This window comes from Stegostoma tigrinum, chromosome 16 (genome assembly GCF_030684315.1).
Source record: "Stegostoma tigrinum isolate sSteTig4 chromosome 16, sSteTig4.hap1, whole genome shotgun sequence".
NCBI lineage: Eukaryota > Metazoa > Chordata > Chondrichthyes > Orectolobiformes > Stegostomatidae > Stegostoma > Stegostoma tigrinum.
Genome location: NC_081369.1, coordinates 63,886,597 through 63,912,960, shown reverse-complemented (window position 1 = coordinate 63,912,960; position 26,364 = coordinate 63,886,597). Strand labels below are relative to the sequence as shown.

The 26,364-nt window shown below is 44.3% G+C and overlaps 1 protein-coding gene across 1 annotated transcript in view; it reads left to right on the top strand.

Moving 5' to 3' along the window:
- Positions 1-4,441: 4,441 nt before the first annotated feature.
- terb1 (telomere repeat binding bouquet formation protein 1) overlaps positions 4,442-26,364 on the top strand; it is a 160,346-nt gene continuing 138,423 nt past the window's right edge. The window contains exons 1-4 of the mRNA XM_059651783.1: positions 4,442-4,558; positions 8,455-8,539; positions 17,189-17,289; positions 19,231-19,341. Of these exons, the coding sequence (XP_059507766.1) occupies positions 17,250-17,289; positions 19,231-19,341 (151 nt within the window). The 5' untranslated portion in view covers positions 4,442-4,558; positions 8,455-8,539; positions 17,189-17,249. The remainder of the gene's footprint in view (positions 4,559-8,454; positions 8,540-17,188; positions 17,290-19,230; positions 19,342-26,364) is intronic.

Genomic DNA, 26,364 nt, shown 5'->3' with positions numbered 1-26,364 from the left:
CAGGCTGCCTCTCAACCTCCTACGGTCTATTGGAAAAAGTCCCAGCCTCTCCAGCCCTTCTTTATAACTCAAACCTTCCATGCCTGACAACATCCTGGCAAATCTTTTTCTGAACCCTCTCTGACTTGTTCATATCCTTCCTATAACTGGGTGAGCAGAACTGGACACTAATCCAGAAGATGCCTCACCAATGTCCTGTACAACATCAACCCGACTTTGCAACTCCTGTACTCAAGGAACTGGGGTGGCTCAGTGGTTAACACTGCTGCCTCACCGCACCAGGGACCCGGGTTCCATTCCACCCTTGGCGAATATCTGTGTCTGTGTGAATTTCCTCAGGGTGCACCGGAATACTCCCACAGTCCAAAGATGTGCAGGCTCGGTGGACTGGCTGTGGAAAATCGCTCATAGTGTTCAGGGATGTGGGTGGGGTGCTCTGAGGGTCAGTGTGGACTTGTTGGGCCAAAGGGCCTGTTTCCACGCTGTAGGGATTCTATGATCTATGACTGAGCAATGAAGGCAAATGTGCCAGATGCCTTTATAACATCTTGTCTAAATGTGATGCAAACGTCAAAGAATTATGTTCCTGAACTTCTAGGTCCCTCTGTTCTGCAACACTGACCAAGGCCCTGCTATTAAGCCCTACTTGTTTGTTTTGTTGTATGAAAATGCATCGCATTTATCCAGATTGCATTCCATCTGCCAAACTCCAGCCCATTGACCTAATTGATAAAGGTCCCTGTGTAATCTCAGAAAACGTTTTGCACTGTCTACTATATCATCAGTTTTGGTGTTGTCTGCAAACTTACAAGCCATGCCTTCTATATTCACATCTGAATCACTTGTATAAATGACAAACAAGAGGACCCAGACTGATCCCTGTGGAACACCACTTGTGTCAGGCCTCCAGCCTGAAAAGCAACCCTCCCCTCTTTTAAATGCAAGGTATGAATAGAAAAAAAACCAAGACCACCACACACACACACACACACACACACACACACACACACACACACACACACACACACACACACAGCCATCAGACACTCCCAGGACCTAGACAGCACTGGGTGAAACACAGAACAATGCCCACTCTGCTCTTTCAAAACAGGAAATCAGGAGCACAAAAGCTGACTTTTCGGGCCCAGACCCTTCATCAGAGAGGGGGATGGGGAGAGGGAACTGGAATAAATAGGGAGAGAGGGGGAGGTGGACTGAAGATGGAGAGAAAAGAAGATAGGTAGAGAGGAGAGTGTAGGTGGGGAGGTAGGGAGGGGATAGGTCAGTCCAGGGAAGACGGACAGGTCAAGGAGGTGGGATGAGGTAGTAGGTAGGAAATGGAGGTGCGGCTTGGGGTGAGAGGAAGAACAGGTTAGGGAGGCAGAGACAGGCTGGGCTGGTTTTGGGATGCAGTGGGTGGAGGGGAAGAGCTGGGCTGGTTTTGGGATGCAGTGGGTGGAGGGGAAGAGCTGGGCTGGTTTTGGGATGCAGTGGGGGAAGGGGAGATTTTGAAGCTTGTCAAGTCCACATTGATACCATTAGGCTGCAGGGTTCCCAAGCGGAATATGAGTTGCTGTTCCTGCAACCTTCGGGTGGCATCATTGTGGCACTGCAGGAGGCCCATGATAGACAAGAAAAAAATGGCTCTCCTTTGACTCCATCTCCACCACCCTCTTTTTGGCAGGGACCACAGGGGCCCAAAATAAAAAGTAAATTCATCAAAAGCAAAGAAAAATAATTAAACAAACAAATGACCGACTAAGTAAATAAATCCCTTCTGCTCCGTCCCCATTGAATACTCTTGGGACAAACACAATAATGGTTTAAAATCCAGAGAAAGTTCCCCTGCTTATTTCAAAAAAAGATAAAATTCCCATCAAGTGCATCTGAGACACTGACAATATGGGGCTAAAACAGAAACCACCCAGGTTCTTCCAAAGGGTCCAAAATCAGAACAAAGTGAAAATAAGAGAACCCTCTTCCCAGGGTATTAAACCAGAAACAAACTCAAAAAGGCAAAATGGAAATTTATACTACAGAGACAATTAACTAAATTAGCATACTGTCATCCAGCCCCCTTCCCCTTGGTCTTTAAGAGGCGCTGAATTCCAGATTCTAACTAGTCGTTACTAGTTAAAGCCTTAAAATAAGACATTTCATTCATTCACAGAACGTGTGCATTGCCAAATAGGCTTACATCTATTTTCCTGGAGGATGTTGAGCTGCCTTCTTGAAACTCCACAGTCGCCATGGTGTTGGGACACCCAAAGGGTTGTTGGGGAGGGAGTTCCAGGATTTTGGCCCAGAGGTTGTGAATGAATGGTGATTTACTTCCAGTCAAAAAGGCTTGGATGGGAACTTGCAGGTCATGGTGCTGGCCAACAGCATAAACAGTCAATGAGCAGCAAACATTATAGACTCAAATAGTGAGAACAATATGTTTTATTAATAAGCTACATAACAAACCAGTTACAACAAAAATGCAAACATCACAATTTGGATACAATAGTACTGGCATCTACTTAAGTTGATCGGCCTGGGACTAGTGCGTTCTGTCGTAGAGTTATACAACACGGAAACAAACCTTTCGATCCAACCAGTCCATGCCAAACATAATCCCAAACTAAACTAGTCCCACCTGCCCGTGCTTGGCCCATATCCCACCAAACCTTTCTTATTCAGGTATTTATCTAAATTTATTTTAAACATTGTAAATTTATCTGCATCCACCACTTCCTCAGGAAGTTCATTCAACATACAAATCACTGTGTAAAAAAAAACGCCCCTTGTCTTTTTTAAATCTTTCTCCTCTTACCTTAAAAATATGTCCCCCCCCTTCCAGTCATGAAATCCTCCACACTAGCAAAAAGGCACTTACCATTCACCTTACTTATGTCCCTCATTATTTTATAAACCTCTCAACCTCCTACACTCCATTGAAGAAAGTCCCACCCTATCTAGGCTCTTCTTATAACTCAAATCCTCCATTCTTGGCAATATCCTAGTAAATCTTTTCTGAACCGTCTCTAATTTACTAATATCCTTCATATAACAGGGCGACCAGTACTGGACACAGTACTCCAGCAGAGGCCTCACCAACTTCTTGTACAACCTCAACATAACATCCTAACTCTGGTACTCAAAGGTGTCTGAACAATGAAAGCAAGTAACCACCCTACCTATATATGATGCAAACTTCAAAGAACTCTGTACCTGAACCCCTGAATCTCTCTTCTACAACACGGCCAAAGGCCCTACTTTCAACTGCATAAGACTTGTAAGCCTTAGTTTTAGCAAAATGCAATACCTTGCATTTATTCAAATTAAACTCTCTATGCCACTCTTGAGCTCATTGTTGTCTATTGGGTCAATCTCTTTGTAATCTTAGATAACCTTTCTCACTGCCCACTATACTACCAATCTTGGTGTCATCCACAAACGTACTTAACACACTTTCTATATTCTCATCTAAATCATTTATATTAATGACAAACAAATGTGGACCCAACACCAATGTGGAATATCACTGGCACAGACCTATAGTCCGAAAACCAACCCTCCACCGTCACTCTCTGTTTCCTGTTCCTAAGCAATTCTTTATCCAATTAGAGATAGTAAGTAAAAACCAAAAGACCTCCGGATGCTGTAAATCAGGAACAAGAATAAAAACAAAAACAGTTCTGGGGAAGGGTCACCGGACCCGAAACGATAACTTTTTTTTCCTCCTTCACAGATGCTGCCAGACCTGCTGAGCTTTTCCAGCAACTTTGGTTTTGTTGGAGATAGTAAGAACTGCCAATGCTGGAGTCAGAGATAACACGTGGAGCTGGAGGAGCACAGCAGGCCAGAAAGCATCAAAGGAGCCTGAAGGTTGACGTTTTGGTTCGGGGAAAAGAATAAAGATACATATATTGAAGTGAAGAAAGTTGAAAACGTACATTTTACACAAATCGAGATTTTGATTCTAGCCTTGTGCATAATTTTAAACGAAGAGCTGCAGATGTTGGAGAAAAGAAATAAACAAAAACAGAATTTGATGGAGAAGCTGGCAGCAACTGAACACGGCTCCTGGGAGGGGTAATGGGAACTGCAGATGCTGGAGAATCCAAGATAACAAAGTGTGGAGCTGGATGGACACAGCAGGCCAAGCAGCATCTCAGGAGCACAAAAGCTGATGTTTCGGGGCGAGACCCTTCGTCAGAGAGCTCTAGTCTAGGGTCTAGGCCCGAAACGTCAGCTTTTGTGCCCCTAAGATGCTGCTTGGCCTGCTGTGTCCATCCAGCTCCACACTTTGTTATCACGGCTCCTGGGAGGATCCGATTTTGGGTAATAGCCTCAAAATCAACCCACGTCAAATATGAAGCGGCTCCACTTCCGGTTCCGCATGCGTACTGACGCAGGGGTGGGGCATGATGTCAGGGCGTCGCCGTGTGCCGGGCGGTTTACTATTTGGCGGGAAGCGTTCGTATGCCGCGGGGGAACGAAGACGAACAGGGTCCAATAAATCCCCAGGGAGAGGAATTAAAACTCCCTCCTGTCGGTGAGAGAAACTGTCCGAGTGAGTGGGAAATAAAAACTCCCTCCTGTCGGTGAGAGAAACTGTCCGAGTGAGTGAGAAATAAAAACTCCCTCCTGTCGGTGAGAGAAACTGTCCGAGTGAGTGAGAAATAAAAACTCCCTCCTGTCGGTGAGAGAAACTGTCCGAGTGAGTGAGAAATAAAAACTCCCTCCTGTCGGTGAGAGAAACTGTCCGAGTGAGTGAGAAATAAAAACTCCCTCCTGTCGGTGAGAGAAACTGTCCGAGTGAGTGGGAAATAAAAACTCCCTCCTGTCGGTGAGAGAAACTGTCCGAGTGAGTGGGAAATAAAAACTCCCTCCTGTCGGTGAGAGAAACTGTCCGAGTGAGTGGGAAATAAAAACTCCCTCCTGTCGGTGAGAGAAACTGTCCGAGTGAGTGAGAAATAAAAACTCCCTCCTGTCGGTGAGAGAAACTGTCCGAGTGAGTGAGAAATAAAAACTCCCTCCTGTCGGTGAGAGAAACTGTCCGAGTGAGTGGGAAATAAAAACTCCCTCCTGTCGGTGAGAGAAACTGTCCGAGTGAGTGAGAAATAAAAACTCCCTCCTGTCGGTGAGAGAAACTGTCCGAGTGAGTGAGAAATAAAAACTCCCTCCTGTCGGTGAGAGAAACTGTCCGAGTGAGTGAGAAATAAAAACTCCCTCCTGTCGGTGAGAGAAACTGTCCGAGTGAGTGAGAAATAAAAACTCCCTCCTGTCGGTGAGAGAAACTGTCCGAGTGAGTGGGAAATAAAAACTCCCTCCTGTCGGTGAGAGAAACTGTCCGAGTGAGTGAGAAATAAAAACTCCCTCCTGTCGGTGAGAGAAACTGTCCGAGTGAGTGAGAAATAAAAACTCCCTCCTGTCGGTGAGAGAAACTGTCCGAGTGAGTGAGAAATAAAAACTCCCTCCTGTCGGTGAGAGAAACTGTCCGAGTGAGTGGGAAATAAAAACTCCCTCCTGTCGGTGAGAGAAACTGTCCGAGTGAGTGAGAAATAAAAACGCCGTAAGTGTTGGAGTCTCCTGTTAGAATGGAGAGAGAGAAAAGTCGGAGGTCAGCTGGGAGGGAGAGGGAAGTCGGGACAGAGAGGGAGGGAGGGAATGAGAGAGAGTGAAGGAGGGAAGTAGAGAGAGGGTGGGAAGGAGAGGGAGGGAAGTAGAAAGAGTAGGAGGGATGGGAGGAGAGAGAGGGACGGGGGTCATGCTGTGTATGGGAGACAAAGCGCCCCAAGGAGAGCAGCCCAAGGCACCAGTTCCTGATGTCTCTACAGAGTGACCGGAAACTTTATTGTGTTTTAATGAGATTGAAGCAGAGGTTGACAGAGTAGACACAGAAACAAAAACAGATATATCTGAAGAATCTCAGCACGTCTGGCAGCTACTTGTAGGGAGAAATTGGAGTTAACATTTCAGGTCCAGTAACCCTTCTTTAGAACTCCAATTCCGAAACTGGGCACCAGCTTCACATTAATCAAAGCAAAGGTTATATAGACTTTGAGGGCTGTGGGTCATATTTTCTTTGAATGTTTTTAAATGAGAATTAGGAAGCAATGTGAAAGATGTGTGGAATGCAGTGTGGAGGAGAAGGGAAATGGAATGGGAGCTGAAAGGAACAGGAAAAGGGATAGAATAGGAAAAGAATTAAAATAAGCATAATAGATGAGGATTTAAACAGGAAAGAGGGGATTGTGTTATATAGAATGACTGAACAGATTAGGTCTATTTTTCTTGACTTCAGAAAAAGGCACAGTTTTTTATGTGGTTTGATGCCACGCTGAGTTTGGGTTTAATACAGACTTGTGAGGAGAAGGCAAAATTGAGGACTGTCTTCAGACTTAGCCTTTATATACAAGTTATTCCACCAATACTCAATGCTGCAAAACTCACTTTTCGCAGATGTATGAGGCTGATTTTAAATTACAGTTAATTGTAGGTTAACTTTTCTGTGCGTTCATGTCTTTATCCTCTAGGTGATCGAAAGCTTTGTAACTCCACCCACATTGTGCTGTTAATGCCCAGTGATGTGGAGGTCTGTGATATAATCATAAGTTTGTTACAGAGTCTGAAGCACCTACAGAACAGACAGGTGGTCAAATTGAAACAAAAGATTTTTAACAGTCTCTGATGAAGGGTCTAGGCCCGAAACGTCAGCTTTTGTGCTCCTGAGATGCTGCTTGGCCTGCTGTCTTCATCCAGCCTCACATTTTGTTGTCTTGGATTCTCCAGCATCTGCAGTTCCCATTATCTCTGATTTTTAACAGTCTGTTTCTTTCCCCTCCACCTGGGAAATGTAGAATATGGGAACACAGACTCAGGATAAGGGTTATTTCTTCTGTCAAAAGTTGGGCATCGTTTTTAATTCTCTATTTCAGAGAATTGTCAATACTCAGTCATTGAGTACATACAGATTGAAAACAATAGATGCCTTGGTTACCAAGGGAGTGGAGGAACGTTGGGTAGTGTAGTGCAGTAGAATTGAATGACCATTGTACATAATTATAGTGAGGAATGGAGCAGGTTTCTGTTCTAAAGTGAAAGAAAATGAATGAAGGGTTTGGGAGGGGAGGAGGAAAGAACATGTTTCACACCATGTTTTTATTTCTTTCCTTGCTCTTTCTCACTTTATTTCATCTATTCCTCCCCATATTTGTCATTTTTAAAAATTCCCCATATTTTTATTTCAGCAAGGCATTTGATAAGGCTCAACATGGCAGGCTCATTCAGAAAGTAAAGGGGCATGGGATTCAGGGAAATTTGGCTGCCTGGATACAAAACTGGCTGTCCAGTAGAAGACAGAGGATAGCAGTAGATGGAAAGTATTCAGCCTGGAGCTTGGTGACCAGTGATGTTCCGCAGGGAACTGTTCTATGACCCCTGCTCTTTGTGATCTTTATAAATGACTTGAATGAGGAAATGGAAGGGTGGGTTAGTAAGTTTGCCGATGACACAAAAATTGGTGGAGTTGTGGACAGCGTGGAGGGCTGTTGTAGGTTGCAACGGGACATTGACAGGATGCAGAGCTGGGCAAAGAAGTGGCAGATGGAATTCAACCCAGAAAAGCGTGAAATGATGCATTTTGGAAGGTCGAATTTGAATGCAGAAATCAGGGTTAATGGCAGGATTCTTGGCAGTGTGGAGGAACAAAGGGATCTTGAGGTCCATGTCCATAGATCCCTCAAAGTTGCTACCCAAGTTGACAGGTTTGTAAAGAAGGTGTATGGTGTGTTGACTTTCATTGGCAGGAGAATTGAGTTTAAGAGCCACAGTTATGCTGCAGCTCTATAAAACTCTGGTTAGGCCACACTTGGAATATTGTGTTCAGTTCTGGTCACCTCATTACAGGAAAGATGTGGGAGCTTTAGAACGGGTGCAGAGAATATTTACCAGGATGCCGCCTGGTCTGGAGGGTAGGTCTTATGATGAAAGGTTGAAGGAGCTAGGCCTTTTTTCGTTGGAGCGAAGAAGGATGAGAGGTGACTTGATAGAGGTGCACAAGATGATGAGAGGCAAAGATAGAGAGGATAGCCAGAGACTTTTTTCCCAGGGTGGAAATGGCTGTTACGATGGGGCATAATTTTAAGGTGATTGGAGGAAGGTATAGGCGAGATGTCTGAGGTAGTTTCTTTACACAGAGAGTGGTGGGCGCGTGGAATGTGCAGCCAGCAGTGGTAGTGGAATTGGATACGTTGGAGACTTTTAAGCAACTCTTGGGTAGGCACATGGAGGATAGTAAAATGTAGGATGTGCAGAGTAGTTTGATCTCAGTAGGATAATAGGTCGGCACAACATCATGGGCCGAAGAGCCTGTACTGTGCTGTACTGTTCTATGTTCCATGTTCAGTTCAGTCACTGTCCTCATTCTTTTTTTCTTGCAAATCTGACATTTCAACTTTATTTCAGAACGTGATGGATTAGAATTCATTCTATCATCCAACTCAACTGTGAGCAATGCTGTGAAAAATCTACTAACACACAAAATAACTTGGTAAATTCATATTCTCAATTCATAAATATCGATCTATTTATTGATCATATTTTAATAATACTATCCTTCGCTGTCCACTTATGTGGATGCAGGAGGTGACACAGCATTTTCAAAAATGTTCTTATTTCTCACTATTTTTTCAAAACCTTTTTTATGAGTGAAAGATCAGAATTTTTGCCTAATGTATTATTTTACACTCTGTTGCCCATGTCATAATGCAGTCCTCTGGAGGCAAATGCATGTGTTTGGCTTGGTACCCATTGAAGTAAAAGTTTCCAAGTTCTTCACTGAAACCGTGCAAATAATTATATCCAGCTGGAATGTTTGAAAATAAATATTTCTAATTTAAAGGGATATTTTCTTCTGAACTCTTGAGCTTGAAAGTGTAGCTTGAGCGAGAACTTGAAATCCAGTTCTTGATATGTGTGAGGGAATCTCTTTCCCACTACTGCTAATGACAATTGAAATCATCATTAGAATGCATAGGCAATTTCTTCACTCTCTGATGTCAGACTTGATTAGAAAACTCCTACAGAAGGTCGTAGTTACTTCACAATAACTGTTGACTAGTGATCTCATTCATATACGGAGACAAAATTAAGTGGAATTTCAAATAGATAAGACAAACCACAAGCAGGACTTGTGGAATGCATCTCTTCATACCTTGACTCAATTTTTCCCCCTTGTTTAATTCCTTGCCACTTACAGCTGTTATTTTTCTCATGCTTTAAACACTTGTCTGCATCAATGATGCTGAGGTGGAGATGGTCAAGAGCATCATGTTCCTGGGAGTGATGATCAGCAGCCGTCTGCCCTGGTCCACTCTTGACCATGCATTGTGATAGTCAAGAAAGCACAACAACCCCTGTAGGTTCTGAGGAGGCTTAGGAAATTTGGCATGTCTCTTAACGATTTTTTTTATAGATGGACCATAGTAAGCATCCTATCTGGACGCATCTCACTGTGGTAAGGCAACTGCTGTACGCAAGACCATGAAACTACAGAGAATTGTGAATACAGCCCATTCCATCTGCCTTCCATCCATTGACTCCATTCATACTTCATGCTGCCTTAGGAAAGCAACCAACAAAATCAAAGACTCTCCTCATTCCAGTTATATTCTCTTCCACCGTCTTCTGTTGGGGTATTCTGCACTGTGTTCTGCTACCCTGATGCACTTTGTATGGTAGGATCTACCTGTGCAGCACACAAAACAATACTTCTCACAGTATCTTGGTGTGTGTGACAACAGTAAAAAAGAAAAAGTTTCAACATTTCCAGTTCGTAGGCATCGGCCACCTCCTCATGATCTGTAGTATTTTACATGTGCATTCCCCATTAAGATGGTCTCAAGGCCCTCTCCTTCTTCCTGGAAAAAGGGCCTGAATTGCCCTGCGACAATACTTTGGCTTTAAGAGGTGTACTTTGTCCTTTGTGCGGAAGTTTGAATTGAGTGGAGGTAGATATAGGGGAGATGTCAGAGATAGGTTCTTTATTCAGAGTGGTAGGGTTGTGGAATGCATTGCTGGAGAGGGTAGTGGAGTTTGCCTCATTGGTCATTTAAGTGGCTATTAGATAGGCATGCAGATGATAGTATAAGGTAGGGGTGGAGGTTAGATAGACCTTAGGTTTAGGATAAATGTTCGGCACAACATCATGGGCTGAAGGGCCTGTACCGTGCTGTACTGTTCTATGTTCTCAGTTTGAGGTAAAGGTGTGAAACAGGCTGCTTAAAGCTAATAAAGTAACCAGCTTATGGGGCCTCTTTAAAGTTGGAACAATAGAAGCAGCCTGAATGGTTGGTGTCAAACTCTTACAGAACCAGAGTTTTTAGGTTTGGCTTTCAGCAGCTCCTAGGATCTTGAAGCTCTAACTCCTCCCTTCCCCTTCTTCACATTTGTTTCCATTTCTGGGGATAGGCTGGCCATTGATATCCACTACAAACCCATACTTAATTGGACTGTATATCCTCACACCCTGCTTCCTGTAAAGAGTCCATTCCATATACAGAGTTTCTCTGTCTCATTTGCATCTGTTTTGATGAGGCCACCTTCTGGACAGGTATGTCAGAAATGATCACGACTGTGCTTGACAGGGACGTCAGCTTTGGCTGACCTATTTCTCACACTTCTGCCCTCATACCCTTATCTTCTCTTCCACAAAACTTATAGAGTGCCCTTGAGTCCTCACTTTCTACCCAACCAGCATTCACAGCCAAAGGGCCATAAGCCGTCATTTCTACCAGTATCAGACACAAAATCACCTCCCTTCCTTTATCAGTCTTTTGTAGGGGCAGTTCTTTCTGCGACACTCTGGTTCACTCCTCCTCCACTGCCAACACCACCCCACAGTCACACGGCACCTTCCCATATAATTGCAGGAGGTGTAACATCTGCCTGTTTACTTCCTCCCTCCTCACTATATGTGGTCCCAGATACACCACCCAGGAGAAACAGCAATTTACCTGCACTTCACTCACTCTAATCTACTGTATTTGCTACTCACAATGTGGTCTCTTCCATACTGGGGAAACACAGACTGGACAACACCTTTGTGGAATACCTACATTCTGTCTGCAAAAATCATAGAATAGATTCCCTATTCAGTGCAGATTAAGGCCATTCAGCCCATGAAATCGCACTCACTCTCCAAGGAGCATCTCACCCAATCCCCATAACTCCACATTTACCATTGTTAAACCACTGAGGCTACACATCTCTGAACACTATGGGCAATTTAACCTGGACGATCCACCTAACCTGCACATCTTTGGACTGTGGGAGGAAATCAGAATACTTGGGCAGAAACTCACGCAAACACAGGGAGAACGTACAAACTCCACAAATACAGTTGCGCAAGTCTGGAATCAAACTTGGGTCCCTGGCACTGCAAGGCAGCGGCACCAACTGCTGTGTCACTCGTGTAGCCCAAGCTTCTGTTTATCTACCATTTTAAAATGTCACTGTGTTCTTCAGCTAACATTTCTGTCTTGGGCTGGCTGCAGTGCTCCAGCAAGGTTCGACGCAAGCTGGTAGAACAGCATCTCATTTTCTGCTTGGCGATCCTGCTGCTTTCAGCACTCAATATCGAGTTCAATAACTTTAGGGCCCCGACACCTCCTTCCATTTCTGTTATCTAATCCCACGCTCTAGGCCTTGTCATCATAATGGCTTGGTTGTTATCAGAGCCATCCTACTTTTGCTGTTTTCTCTCTCTCGCACTGTCTCTCTCAGCTCCATCTCCACCTATTTACTCCTTCCCCACCCTTACCCTGACAACTCCAATCCCACAAAAAGCCCTGTCTTCGGCATATACATCAATATTTCCTATTTACAATCAATTCTGATGAAGGATCACTGGATCTGAACTGTTGACTCTACTTCCTGTCCACAGGTGCTGCCAGAACTGCTGAGTTTCTTTAGCATTTTCTGTTTTTGTTTCAGACTTCTGATTCAGATTTTGTCTCAGATTCATGAGGGCAGCATGGTAGCACACTGGTTAATATTGATGCCTCACAGCACCAGGGACCCAAGTTCTATTCCAGCCTTAGGCACAGTCTCAGAGAGTAGTAGTAAGGGCATGGAATGCTCTGCCTCCAACAGCAGTAGACTCGCCAAGTTTAAGAGCATTTAAATGGTCATTGGATAAACATATGGATAATAATGGAATAGTGTAGGCTAGATGGGCTTCAATTTGGTTTCACAGGTCAGCGCGGCATCAAGGGCCGAAGGGCCTGTACTGCGATGTAGTGTTCTATGTTCTTTGTCTGCGTGGTTTTCCTCTGGGTGCCCCGGTTTCCTCTCACAGTCCAAACATGTGCAGGTTAGGTGGATTTGGCTAAGCTAAATTGCCTGTCATGTTTAGGGATATGTAGGCTAATTGAGTTAACAATGGTAGTTGTGGGGTAAAAAGGCTTGGGTGAGACGCTGTTTGGACTGGCCATGCTAAATTGCCCTCTAGTGTCTAGGGATGTGTAGTCTCGATGAATTATTCATGGCTAATGTGGGAATAGGATGTGGGAGTGGGTCTGGATGGGGTGCTCTTCAAGATTAATTAGGCTAGTTACCTATAATGGCAAACTAAGGGATACCATATTTATGATAATAATTTGATCTAATCCATGGTTTGTAACAGTGTTGTTCTTCCTAAAAGTATTGTATGTATTCCTACACCCTTTGAACTTCAGTGGTTTAAGAAAGTAGATTATACCACCATCTCTAGAAGTAGAAATAGGCAATAAATGACCTAACCAAAAACACCACATCCTTTCAGCAAAACATAATTCAGTTCAAATCCAAAATCAGAGGCTCAGCACCTTAAAGGTCAATCATTTGCATAAATGTTGAGGGTTATATGCTTCTTATAATTCAGTAATTACAAGTCCTGTCTGTTCAACAAACCTTGTAAGCAATATATATCAATTTAATGTAAATAAAATGATCTGATAATAGATATGTACTTGTAACAATATTAGTATGGAAAATGCTAAGGAACTGGCTGAATGATTTGAATTAATAGCAGTTTTTCACAAAGTAGGCAAAATCAGCTGCTTATTGGCTAATAATTGCTGTAAGGCTAATTTGTAATCCTTTTCGTACTAATTCATTATTGAGGCCATTCTCCTAATTGCTTTCTTTGTACTTCTGTTATAAAACAATTTTTTTGATTTTGACTGGCAAAATTTTTTTAATGTGTATAGTGGTCTTTTTTTCTGGGATGCCAAAATACTAGATCACCCTTCTGGTGAAACAAGCCATGAACTGTTGTTCCAGTATCAAGGAAAGAGTATAGATGCCAGCTTTTGCTTGGAAAGTTATTAGAGATCACAATATGGTCAATCTATGTATTGCTGCAAAGGCTGTAGGAGACCTGGTTACAGTTGCCCAGTATCAGGCTTAAGTACTCTGTTCCTGGATCTTTCTAATAGTGCCTTACAGTAGTCTAATTTGATCGTTCAACTCAAAGATCATCTCATTATATCTTTATCATGAACTTTACCCGTAATTTACATCAAGTTTTGTAGCATTCTGATGAGTAGTTAAATATTTAGTTGTCAAAATGAGTAGATTTATCAGCCTGTAGATCTACACAAAATGAAGACCACAATCTTTATTACAACTCTATCTCCGTAACAGTAATGTCGCCTGAAGAAACTTCTGGGTGTCTACCAGGATGCTATTTCCAGCAGATCCTGGATCATGAAAGAACTGTGGATCTGAGATCTGAAGCAAAAAAAAGCAGAAATTGTTAGAGAACTTGGACAGATCTAGAATTAAACGAGCTGTGGATGTGGTGTATGTTCAGAGATAATGGGAACTGCAGATGCTGGAGATTCCAAGATAATAAAATGTGAGGCTGGATGAACACAGCAGGCCAAGCAGCATCTCAGGAGCACAAAAGCTGACGTTTCGGACCTAGACCCTTCATCAGAGAGGGGGATGGGGGGAGGGAACTGGAATAAATAGGGAGAGAGGGGGAGGTGGACCGAAGATAGAGAGTAAAGAAGATAGGTGGAGAGAGTGTAGGTGGGGAGTTGTTGAGTGTGAGGACGAGTTCAGCTAGGCGGATGAGAGTGTCGGTGGAGGGGGCCTGGTCGGGCCTGCGGGACAGGAAGAAGCGGAGGGCCTTGAGGCCATCTCCATGCGGAATGCAGGTGTACAGGGACTGGATGTCCATGGTGAATGTGAGGTGTTGGGGGCCAGGGAATTGGAAGTCCTGGAGGAGGTGGAGGGCGTGGGTGGTGTCACGGACGTAGGTGGGGAGTTCCTGGACCAAAGGGGAGAAAATGGAGTCCAGATAGGTGGAGATGAGTTCGGTGGGGCAGGAGCAGGCTGAGACGATGGGTCGACCAGGGCAGGCAGGTTTGTGGATTTTGGGAAGGAGATAGAAACGGGCTTGTTGAGTGTGAGGACGAGTTCAGCTAGGCGGATGAGAGTGTCGGTGGAGGGGGCCTGGTCGGGCCCCACCTACACTCTCTCCACCTATCTTCTTTACTCTCTATCTTCGGTCCGCCTCCCCCTCTCTCCCTATTTATTCCAGTTCCCTCCCCCCATCCCCCTCTCTGATGAAGGGTCTAGGCCCGAAACGTCAGCTTTTGTGCTCCTGAGATGCTGCTTGGCCTGCTGTATTCATCCAGCCTCACATTTTATTATCTGTGGATGTGGTGTATATGGATTTCAGTAAGGCATTTGATAAGGTTCCCCATGGTAGGCTCATTCAGAAGGTCAGGAGGAATGGGATACAGGGGAACTTAGCTGCTTGGATACAGAATTGACTGGCAAACAGAAGACAGCGAGTGGTAGTAGAAGGAAAATATTCTGCCTGGAAGTCAGTGGTGAGTGGGGTTCCACAGGGCTCTGTCCTTGGGCCTCTACTGTTTGTAATTTTTATTAATGACTTGGATGAGGGGATTGAAGGATGGGTCAGCAAGTTTGCAGACGACACAAAGGTCGGAGGTGTCGTTGACAGTGTAGAGGGCTGTTGTAGGCTGCAGTGGGACATTGACAGGATGCAGAGATGGGCTGAGAGGTGGCAGATGGAGTTCAACCTGGATAAATGCGAGGTGATGCATTTTGGAAGGTCGAATTTGAAAGCTGAGTACAGGATTAAGGATAGGATTCTTGGCAGCGTGGAGGAACAGAGGGATCTTGGTGTGCAGATACATAGATCCCTTAAAATGGCCACCCAAGTGGACAGGGTTGTTAAGAAAGCATATGGTGTTTTGGCTTTCATTAACAGGGGGATTGAGTTTAAGAGTCGTGAGATCTTGTTGCAGCTCTATAAAACTTTGGTTAGACCGCACTTGGAATACTGCGTCCAGTTCTGGGCGCCCTATTATAGGAAAGATGTGGATGCTTTGGAGAGGGTTCAGAGGAGGTTTACCAGGATGCTGCCTGGACTGGAGGGCTTATCTTATGAAGAGAGGTTGACAGAGCTCGGTCTCTTTTCATTGGAGAAAAGGAGGAGGAGAGGGGACCTAATTGAGGTATACAAGATAATGAGAGGCATAGATAGAGTTGATAGCCAGAGACTATTTCCCAGGGCAGAAATGGCTAGCACGAGGGGTCATAGTTTTAAGCTGGTTGGTGGAAAGTATAGAGGGGATGTCAGAGGCAGGTTCTTTACGCAGAGAGTTGTGAGAGCATGGAATGCGTTGCCAGCAGCAGTTGTGGAAGCAAGGTCATTGGGGTCATTTAAGAGACTGCTGGACATGTATATGGTCACAGAAATTTGAGGGTGCATACATGAGGATCAATGGTCGGCACAACATTGTGGGCTGAAGGGCCTGTTCTGTGCTGTACTGTTCTATGTTCTAAACAGAGTTAAAGTTTCAAGTCTGATGACCCTTCTTAAGAACTCTCAGATTAACTGTTTTCTGTTCATAGATGCTGCCAGACCTGCTGAGTTTCTCCAGCAATTTCTTTTCTTTTTTATTTTGGATTCTGAATCATGTATTCCCAACATCTCCAATATTTACCTGCCCCATATTAATGTATATTTGATTGGCTATTGACAAACGTAAGGTGGGGGGATCTGGGTCAAGTCCCAACTCTTAATGGTTGGTCATGGTCGGATTGAGTGGAGATTTCACCCCAGTTAGAGTTGGGACCTAGCATATCTATGTTCTACTCTCTTTCTGAGTGATTCCACCACAATTACAACTGGAATCTGACGGAACAGCAAAGAAATTTTTCCCCACCAACTTCAACAAGGTGTTGATGTACCTTGTCCTTTCACCAGATGATATGAGTGCAACTGTTTATTGTGAGAAATATGGTTTAGATTTGATATTCAGCTTTATTATAGCTGCATATTACATTAAATCAATAAATTCATACTTTTTTTTGCAAAGCCATTGCTGTGGCGTTTGCTTTCTAAACCTAGTAAAGTTCTAAAAGCAAAATACAGATATACATTCAACATATGCCTTTGATACAGAATAAAGTGTTTATATCCTCCTTTGATCTAGTTTTAATGCAAGAATGCTTCCTTAATGCCATTTTTTTAATGACTGAAAGGGTCAATATGATATTCAGCAGCATAGAAAAGGAGACTCCCAAATTTTATTAGCTATCTCCATCTGGTTTAGCAGGTCTCAGTTACGGTGAAGATCTCAGTGCAATTAAGCTCTTTACCTCTATACTTGAGAAAGTAGAGATTAACAAAAGTTTGCTTCTCCCAAATGCTGTGACCTCTGCTGGAGTGTACTCATTTAGATACTAAGTGATGTCAGGCTTGTATATTTGCCTTTTGCTTTGAGCGATAGAAAAGTGTGTTGACAATACCTAATCGCTCACATAACTGGACACTTCAACAAGGTGCTGGCAAGCCATTGCTACTAGTGAAATTAACATCCACAAATAGCAGTCACACTGTCATATATTTTTGTTTTATAACTTGGCAACTATGCATCTGTTTACTGATGTTACACTTTCCAGGGAGCAATGCTCTTGTTAGGAGAAATATTTTCAGGATAAATCAAGGACCAAAATCTAATGATAAATGTGATATAGAGTTAACTCATTCGAGACAAATTTTAGGTAAGGAGTGTTGGAGCCCTTATCAGAAAATACATAAAATTTCTGTTCATCAAGATATGCCTCTCTACAGATCACTTGGTGGAAGTCAATATTATATTTTAAATTGCAGGATCAACAGCTTCTTTCGTCTGATAAATCTCTGAACCTTTATATGAAGACATGTGGTAAAGATGGAAATCCCAGGAAGAACAGATGGAAAAATACTTTGTGGTAAGAAGTTGCTGCTCTGAGTGAGTTAATTGTAGGGAAATGTTTTGTCTTTATGTTTAGTTCAAATTATTTTTCTTAGTAATTAATCGAACAAATATGGTATTGAATTATGTTTTGGTAGAGTCGTTTGGTTTTGCTTACTGAAGTAATAATAAAGTTGGTGGACTATATGTAAAGACTCAATTATTAGTATGTGAGTGCTTACCCCTTGTTAAAATTTCAACAAGCTTAGCTTAGAACCCAGAGTCCCTTTTATACTAACTAGGTTGTAGAATTTCTGCCAGAACTAATATTAAAAAAGGAATGAAAAGATAAGACTTGAAGTGAAAACCTCAGGATCTCAAGATGCCCCAAAATACTTCATTACAAATTGATTAATTTAGTGCTTCTGCTTTGTAGGTAACGCAGCTATATAATTTATTCACAGATGAGATCCAAACAGTAGTGAAATAAATAACAAGCTATTCATTTTTTTTGTGGCCAATTGAGGAATGATTGTTGGCTTAGATATCTCCTTTTTCTGGCCTCTGAACTGAAATACAGTGACTAAATTTATTGCCTCATCTAAAAGGCAGCAACTTCAACAATATAGTATTTCTTCACTAAATAGAAAGAAACAAGAATCAGCCTTTTTTGTGTACTTAAATGATGTACTGGGCTTGACCCCAACATCACCTACCTGAGTGGATCGAAAGATAAATTGAACCAGATTCCTGGATGAGAATGCTATGGCTTTATGATTCCAATGGATGAATTGTCTGTTGAAAATGCATGGTGTGCAATCACACGATACCAACTGAAGCTCATTTTTTTTAACAACAACCCCAAAGCTTTGCCTTTGGTACCCTATCTAACAGGTTTACGGAAACAAAATTCACTTGCTTTAAATTTCAGATTTATCTTTGCAAAATTTATTTATGTTTCTCATTTTGGGATACTATAAAAATGCAGCTAGACCTGTTGAATTCCTTCTGAATTTTGTTTTTATTTCAGATCTCCAGCATTTGCAGTATTTCGCTTTTAATATTCCAAGTTCATGTATACATTCCATTCAATATTATGTGTACTTGATGTAGAATCTTTGTCTGTCTTTTCTTAAATCCAAAACTAAAGCTACTTTAAACTTTGTATCAGAGATAATGGGAACTGCAGATGCTGGAGAATCCGAGATAACAAAGTGTGGAGCTGAATGAACACAGCAGGCCAAGCAGCACCTTAGGAGCACAAAAGCTGATGTTTCAGGCCTAGACTCTTAATCAGAAAACTAGGATGGGGAGAGGGTTCTGAAATAACCTCCGGAACTGCCTCCCCCTCTCTCCCTATTTATTTCAGAACCCTGTCCCCATCCCCGTTTTGTGATGAAGGGTCTAGGCCCGAAACGTCAGCTTTTGTGTTCCTATGATTCTGCTTGGCCTGCTGTATTCATCCAGCTCCACAGTTTGTTATCTCTACTTTAAACTTTCCTGATTTTATTCCCATTTGCCATTTGGGAGCAACTTTGTTGCTCTACTTTGCAACCTCACTAATTTCCATCTATCCCTTCACCCAGGCTTCTTAATAACTGATTGTTCCAAGTTTGCTGATATTGAGAAATGGTTCTGTTTTACTTCTAACCAGAGTGAGAAGGGTCAAGAATCAAAACATCTGGTGCTGAAGCTTAACAGCTACCATCTTAAGTATTTCCTTCCTGATTTAATGTCAAAGGCAATGATAATGTATACATAATATCTTCTATTAATATGCCAAGATCCAGGGGCTACATGCACATTGATGATAACATATTTTCTCTGAAATGCAGTACTGTTAAATGATGATGCAACCTGATTTGCAGCCAGTCGTGGTTTGTAAGTTTTTAATCTTAATGGGTTTTTTATGTGTCTGTGTCAACTTAGCACCCTGTATGCAGATATCATGCTGTTATATTTTCATTTTAATCTACAGGGCAAAAAACAGACTTGAACTTGTTGCTTGAATGTCTGAAATATCAAATGGACAGCCCTGCGACTCAGAAACAAGCTCTGATCACCATCCATTCCATATGTCAACAGAACAGTAAGATGGAATATGTTAATATTTCATGCTTATTATATCTTTAGGAATTAATGTATAGATTTATTATAGTACAGAAAACTTCTCACATGCCATAGAACTTAAATTTGAACAAAAAGGGCAACTAAAAATAACATTGGAGTGTGTATACCCTAAGAGTTCACAGCTACAGGAAAATTATATTCTCAGTGTGGCAGAGGCAAGGATAATTGAGGTATTCAAAGAGAAGCTAACTGGATCTGTATCTGAACGAGAAATTTTTGAATGGCTGCAGGGGAAAGACACATGAGTGCTAAGAAATAAATTGCTCAATCAGGGAGCTATCGCAGAAATGATAAGCTCAATGGTCTTCTCCTGTGATTTTGTTGAAATGCAGCGTCTGTTAGTGACATTAGAATTTGTGAAAGCATTTCACACTTTCAGAATGTTGCCTATCAGACTTTCCCTATTGGTCACAAATTCTGTAAGGACATGTGCTGTTAGGAGTTCTAAATGCTGAAGCATCCTATGAAAGTAGCATGTAAGAGAAAATACAACTGTCAGAACAAAAAATAAGGAAAATTACAGCACAGGAACAGGCCCTTCGGCCTTCCAAGCTTGCGCCGATCCAGATCCTCTCATCTAAACCTGTCACCTATTTTCCAAGGATCTGTATCCCACTGCTTTCTGCCCATTCATGTATCTGTTGAGCGACATCTTAAATGATGTTAATGTGTCCTTTGGTTCTCAGAATGTGCACCCCAAACTGGAAAAGACACCTTTGTGTTTTGCACCCAAGACCTTCCTGATCTACCCAATCACTACACAAAAGGTGAGAAAAACTTTTTCTGTCAAAAGAAAACAAGCTCAGCCACATCATCCAATTTGCACCTCCATTGGACAAAAACGCAATCCCAGTCTGTGCAGACTTACTTGATTCCAACCAAAGTAACCATGGACAAGATTACAGCAGGCAAATTAGACTAGTTACTTGTTCCCTGTTGCCTTTCAGTTATTCACACCAGAAATAATGCACGTGAACATCACATAAGGACTACTTTAGCTAAACATAGAATAAGGGATTAGGTTTAATATGTCTTACATGCTCACCATACATTGGCAACCAATTGAAAGAAGTTAATTGTTTCATTTGCTTCATATGAGTTCCTCTAAAATTGCCCCCTTTTTTGTTTGTTTCTGGGTTCCACCCTCTCTGAGACAAAATACTGCAGCTCTTTCCCACTGTGGTTGTTCTGTGATTATGGTTCATGGCCAGAAGCTCACTGGAACAACATATTCATCCTGTTTGGTCTCCTCAGTACTGATATACCTTTTCCTCTCTATCGCTGTTAGATTCACATTTGGTGTTTGTATGTTGCTTCCAAAACCTAATGATATTCAGTAATATGTTACATCATGTCTTATATTGTGCCACTATCAACATGCTCAATGGAACAGACTTTGAATAGATCTAGCAGCTCGTGACCGGGCATCTGTGATGTGCTGTGGGCCTTCAGCAACAACAGGTTCATATTCCAAAGCAAACTGCAATCTCATGGCCTGACATATCCCCCAATCTACCTTTACCATTGAGTCAGGAAATGAACCCTTAATCAATGAAGAATGCCGGGAGCAGCACCAGGCATACCTAAAAATGAGATATCAACGTGGTGAAGCAGTATAACAGAAGTACTCACCTTCCAAACACCAAAAGCAGCAAGTGATAGACAAAGTTAAGTGATTCCACAATCAACAGATGAGATCTAAACTCTGCAGCCCTACCATATCCATTTGTAAATGGTGGTGGGCAATTAAGCAACTCACTGGAGCAGAAAGCGCAATAAAGATGCCTAACCTAATAAATGCTGGCCATCCGGTAATGCCCATATCCCATGACTGAATAAAGAAGTAAAGAAGTGCAACATGTAACCAGCAATGTTATTAAGCAGCACCTGAGGTCTTGACCTCATTACAACCTTGGTTCAAACATAGATAAAAGAGCTGAATTACAGAGGTGAGGAGAGAATGACTGACTTGAATCAAGGCCATATTTGACTGAGTTTGGAATCAAGGACCTTAGCAAAGCTAGAGTTAAGGGAATCAGGGTAAACTCTTCACTGGTTAATCATATATTCAAGCAAAACACACTATATTCTTATTGCACAGTTAAAATGCAAACAAAAAAAGAATTAGCATAACTTTAACTCTCTTGAAATACTTAATAACGTAATATTTAACTATTAATCACCATGACATCCCTGTGGTAGTTCCTCAGGGTAGCATCCTAGGCCCAACCGTTTTCAATGATAACAAAGTGTAGAGCTTGATGAACACAGCAGGCCAAGCAGCATCAGAGGAGCAGGAAAGCTGCTCGGGCTATTTCGGGCCTAGACCCTTCTTCAGAAATGGGGCCGGGAAGGGGGTTCTGAAATAAATAGGGAGAAAGGGGGAGGCTGATAGAAGATGAATCGAGGAGAAGATAGGTGGAGAGGAGACAGGCAGGTCAAAGAGGTGGGGATGGAGCCAGTAAAGATGAGTGTAGGTGGGGAGTTAGGGAGAAGATAGATCAGTCCAGGGAGGATGGACAGGTCAAGGGGGTTGGATGATGCTAGTAGGTAGGAGATGGGGGTGGGGCTTGAGGTGGCCAGAGGGGCTAGGTGGGAGGAAGGACAGGTTAGAGAGGCGGGGACGAGCTGAGCTGGTTTTGGGGTGCAGTAGGCGGAGGGGAGATTTTGGAGCTTGTGAAGTCCACATTGATACCATTGAGCTGCAGGATTTCCGAGCAGAATATGAGTTGCTGTTCCTCAGCCTTCGGGTGGCATCGTTGTGGCACCGCAGGAAGCCCAGAATGGACATGTCGTCTGAGGAATGGGAGGGGGAGTTGAAATGGTTCGTGACTGGGAGGTGCAGTTGTTCAGTGCGAACCGAGCATAGGTGTTCCGCAAAGCGGTCCCCAAGCCACCGCTTGCCTTCCCCGATGTAGAGGAGGGCAGAACGGGGACAGCGCATGCAGTATACGACATTAGCAGATGTGCAGGTGAACATCTGCGTGATGTGGAAAGCCTTCTTGGGTCCTGGGATGAGGGTGGTGGGGGGAGGTGTAGGAGCAGCTGTAGCACTTGCTGCGGTTGCAAGGAAAAGTGCCGTGTGTGGTGGGGTTGGAGGGGAGTGTGGAGCGGACAAGGGAGTCACAGAGAGAGTGGTCTCTCCAGAAAGCAGATTAGAGTGGAGAAGGAAAAATGTCTTTGGTGGTGGAGTCAGACTGCAGATGTCAGGAGTGTTGGAAGATGAAGCGTTGGATCCGGAGGTTGGTGGGGTGATACGTGAGGACAAGGGGATTCTGCTTTGGTTGTTATTGCAGGGAGGTGGTGTGAGGGATGAGTTGTGGGAAATGCAGGAGACATGGTCGAGGGCGTTCTCGACCACTGTGGGGGGGATGTTGTGGTCCTTGAAAAACAAGGGCATCTGAGGTGTATGGGAGTGGAATGCCTCATCCTGGGAGCAGATGCGGCAGAGGAGAAGGAATTGGGAATAGGGGATGGCATTTTTGCAGGAATGTGGGTGGGAAGATGCGTATTCTAGGTAGCAGTGGGAATCAGTGGGCTTGAAATGGATATCGGTTTCTAGGAGAATGCCAGAGTTGGAGACAGAGAGGTTCAGGAAGGAGAGAGACACATTACAGATGGTCCAGGTGAATTTAAGGTTGTGATGGAAGGTGTTGGTGAAGTGGATGTTCCCCTTGTGAGAGCAGAGGCGGCACCTATACAGTCATCAATGTAACGGAGGAAGAGGCGGGGTTTAGGGCCAGTGTAGCTATGGAAGAGGGATTGTTCCAAGTAACCTACGAAGAGGCAAGCATAGCTTGGGCCCATGCGGGTACACATGGCCACCCCCTTTGTCTGTAGGAAGTGGGAGGAATCGAAAGAGAAGTTGTTGAGGGTGAGGGTGAGTTTGGCTAAGCGGATGATGGTGTCAGTGGAGGGGGAATGGTTGGGTCTGCAGCACAGGAAGAAGCAGAGGACCTTTAGGCCATCTGTATGAGGAATGCAGGTGTAGAGGGACTGGACATCCATGGTAAAGATGAGGTGTTCGGGACCGGGGAATTGGAAAAAGGAGGTGGAGGGCGTGGGTGGTGTCACAGATGTAGGTAGGGAATTCCTGGACCAAGGGAGAGAAAATGGAGTCAAGATAGGTGGAGATAAGTTTGGTGGGGCAGGAGCAGGTGGAGACAATGGATGTCTCGATGGCAGTTGGAGATGAAGTGGTCGAGGGAGACTAGGAGGCCTTGAGGTGTTGTCCAGTAGGACGGGGTGTGTTGGAGGCGGGAGAAGTGGTCAGTAGAGGGAGGGTTAGGCTCATGGTTGAAGAAATCAAGCGCGGAGGCGACAGAGAACTGTTCAACGTCCAAGCGTGACCAGTATTCATTGGTATGAGGGTGGAGGGGGACAAAGGTGAGCCTTTACTGGGGACTGACTGTTTGTCCTCAGTGAGGGGGAGGTGTGGGGGGATGGTGAAGACTCGGCAGGACTGGGTGCTGCTGCCTCCTCTGGAGCTTCTGGCTGTGGAGGCAATGGATGGAGCGTTGTATGCATCGGTGGTGGGCCATGCGGTGTTGGCGATGGGCGGAGTTGCGTCAGTGGTGAGCAAAGCGGATTAGGTGGCGGCAGCAGCGGTGACGATAACTGCGTCCTCAGTGTCTGTAAGTGTTGGCCTTGGAAATGGAGGCGGTGGCATCAACAGCGGTGTCAATGGCATTCGCTGTCCCAGAAGTGGTATACCCAGCGGCAGAGGATGTGCCGTCATCCATGGATGCTCTGACAGTGGCCACATGGCCAATGCCGGCATGCACATTGCGAGGAATGTCCTGGGTAGAGTTGGGGATTTGGGAGGTGGTGGTAGGCACCAGTAAGTTTGCTGTACTTAACGGTTTTTTAGTTTTCAATAAAGTTGAGTAGAATTGTGAGTTCAGCTTGTGAATCCTATGAAGAATAAAAAGCAGGAGAGGTCCTTTGCAGGTCTGGGAGATGGAGGTTCTGAGCTGGGGTAGGCTTGATTGTAGTGTCTCTGATTGTAGTGGCATGACAATCAAGCCTACCCCAGCTCAGAGCCTCCCTCTCCCAGACCTGCAAAGGACCTCTCCTGTTTTTTTATTCTTCGTAGGATCTACAATCTGAACTCACAATTCTGCTCAACTTTATTGAACACTATAAACCATTAAGTACATTAAACTTACTGGCACCTACCACCCATAATGGGTTTTCTCCACCTCTGAAATCCCCAACTCTATCCAGGACATTCCCGGAAACTTGAGCACTTTCGGAGCACCCACGGAGGACATCACATCCTCCGTCGTCAGGTATACCGCTTCCGGGACAGTGAACGCCATTGACACCGCTGCTGATGCCATTGTCTCCATTTCTGAGGACACACCTACCGTCACCACTGCTGCCACCACCTACCCAGCTGTGCCCACCACCAACACAACTCCACCCACTGCTAATGCAACACGTTGTGGATGGTTTGGGAGATGATAGTTTGGTGGTCGGGGGTGTGGTCATGATCAAGGGGGTGATAGGAGGACGTGTTGGAGAGTTGGCGCCTGGCCTCATGCTCCCACGAGGAGCTCGAACTGTTCATCCACTTCACCAGCACCTTCCACCCCAACCTTAAGTTCACTTGGACCATCTGTAATAGGTTTCTCTTCTTCTTGGACCTCTCTGTCTCCATCTCTGGCAACTACCTAGAAACCGATATCCATTTCAAACCCACCGACTCCCACAACTACCTAGAATACGCCTCCTCCCATCCACCTTCCTGCAAAAATGCCAGCCCCTATTCCCAATTCCTTCGCCTCTGCCACACGTGCTCCCAGGATGAGGCAACTTCTCCCGCTCATTGGTCGAGAATGCCATCAACCGTGTCTCCTGCATTTCCCTCAACTCATTCCTCACACTCCCTCCCTGCAGTAAGAACCAAAACAGAATCCCCTCGTCCTCACATACTACCCCACCAACGCATCATCCTCCGACACTTCCGCTGTCTGCAATCCGACTCCACCACCAAAGACATTTTTTCCTCCCCATCCTTATCTGCTTTCTGGAGAGACCACTCTGTCCGTGACTCTCTTGTCTGCTCCACACTCCCCTCCAGCCCCACCACACACGGCACTTTTCCCTCCAACCGCAGAAGTGCTATACTTGCCCCCACACCTCCTCATTCACCCCCATCCCAGGCCTCAAAATGACTTTCCACATCAAGCAGATGTTCACCTGCACATCTGCTAATGAGGTATACTGCATCTGCTGTTTCCGTCGTGGCCTCCTCTACATCGGGGAAACCAAGTGGAGACTTGTGGACTGCTTTGCAGAACACCTACACTCGATTTGTGCTAAACAACTGCACCTCCCAGTTGTGAACCATTTCAACTACCCCTCCCATTCCTCAGATGACATATCCATCCTGGGCCTCCGCAGTGCCACAACGATGCCACGCAAAGGTTGCAAGAACAGCAACTCATATTCCACTTGGGAACTCTGCAGCTCATTGGTATCAATGTGGACTTCACAAGCTTCAAAATCTCTCCTCCCCCTACTGCATCCCAAAACCAGCCCAGCTCTTCCCTGCCTCCCTAACTTGTCCTTCCACCTATCCCCTCCTCCCATCTCAAGCCCCGACCCTACCTCCTACCTACTAACCTCATCCTGCCCCCTTGACCTGCCTGTCCTCCCTAGCCTAACCTATCTCCTCCCTAACTCCACACCTCCACTCACCTTTACTGGCTCCATCCCTGCCTCTTTGACATGTCTGTCTTCTCTCCACCTATCTTCTCCTCTGTCCATCTTCTATCTGTCTCCCCCCCCCTCCCCATTTATTTCAAAACCCCTTTGCCCTTCCCACCCCCCATTTCTGAAGAAGGGTCTAGGCCTGAAACGTCAGCCTTCCTACTCGTCTGATGCTGCTTGGCCTCTGTGTTCATCCAGCTCTACACCTTGTTATCTCAGATTCTCCAGCATCTGCAGTTCCTACTATCCCAACCATCTTCAGCTG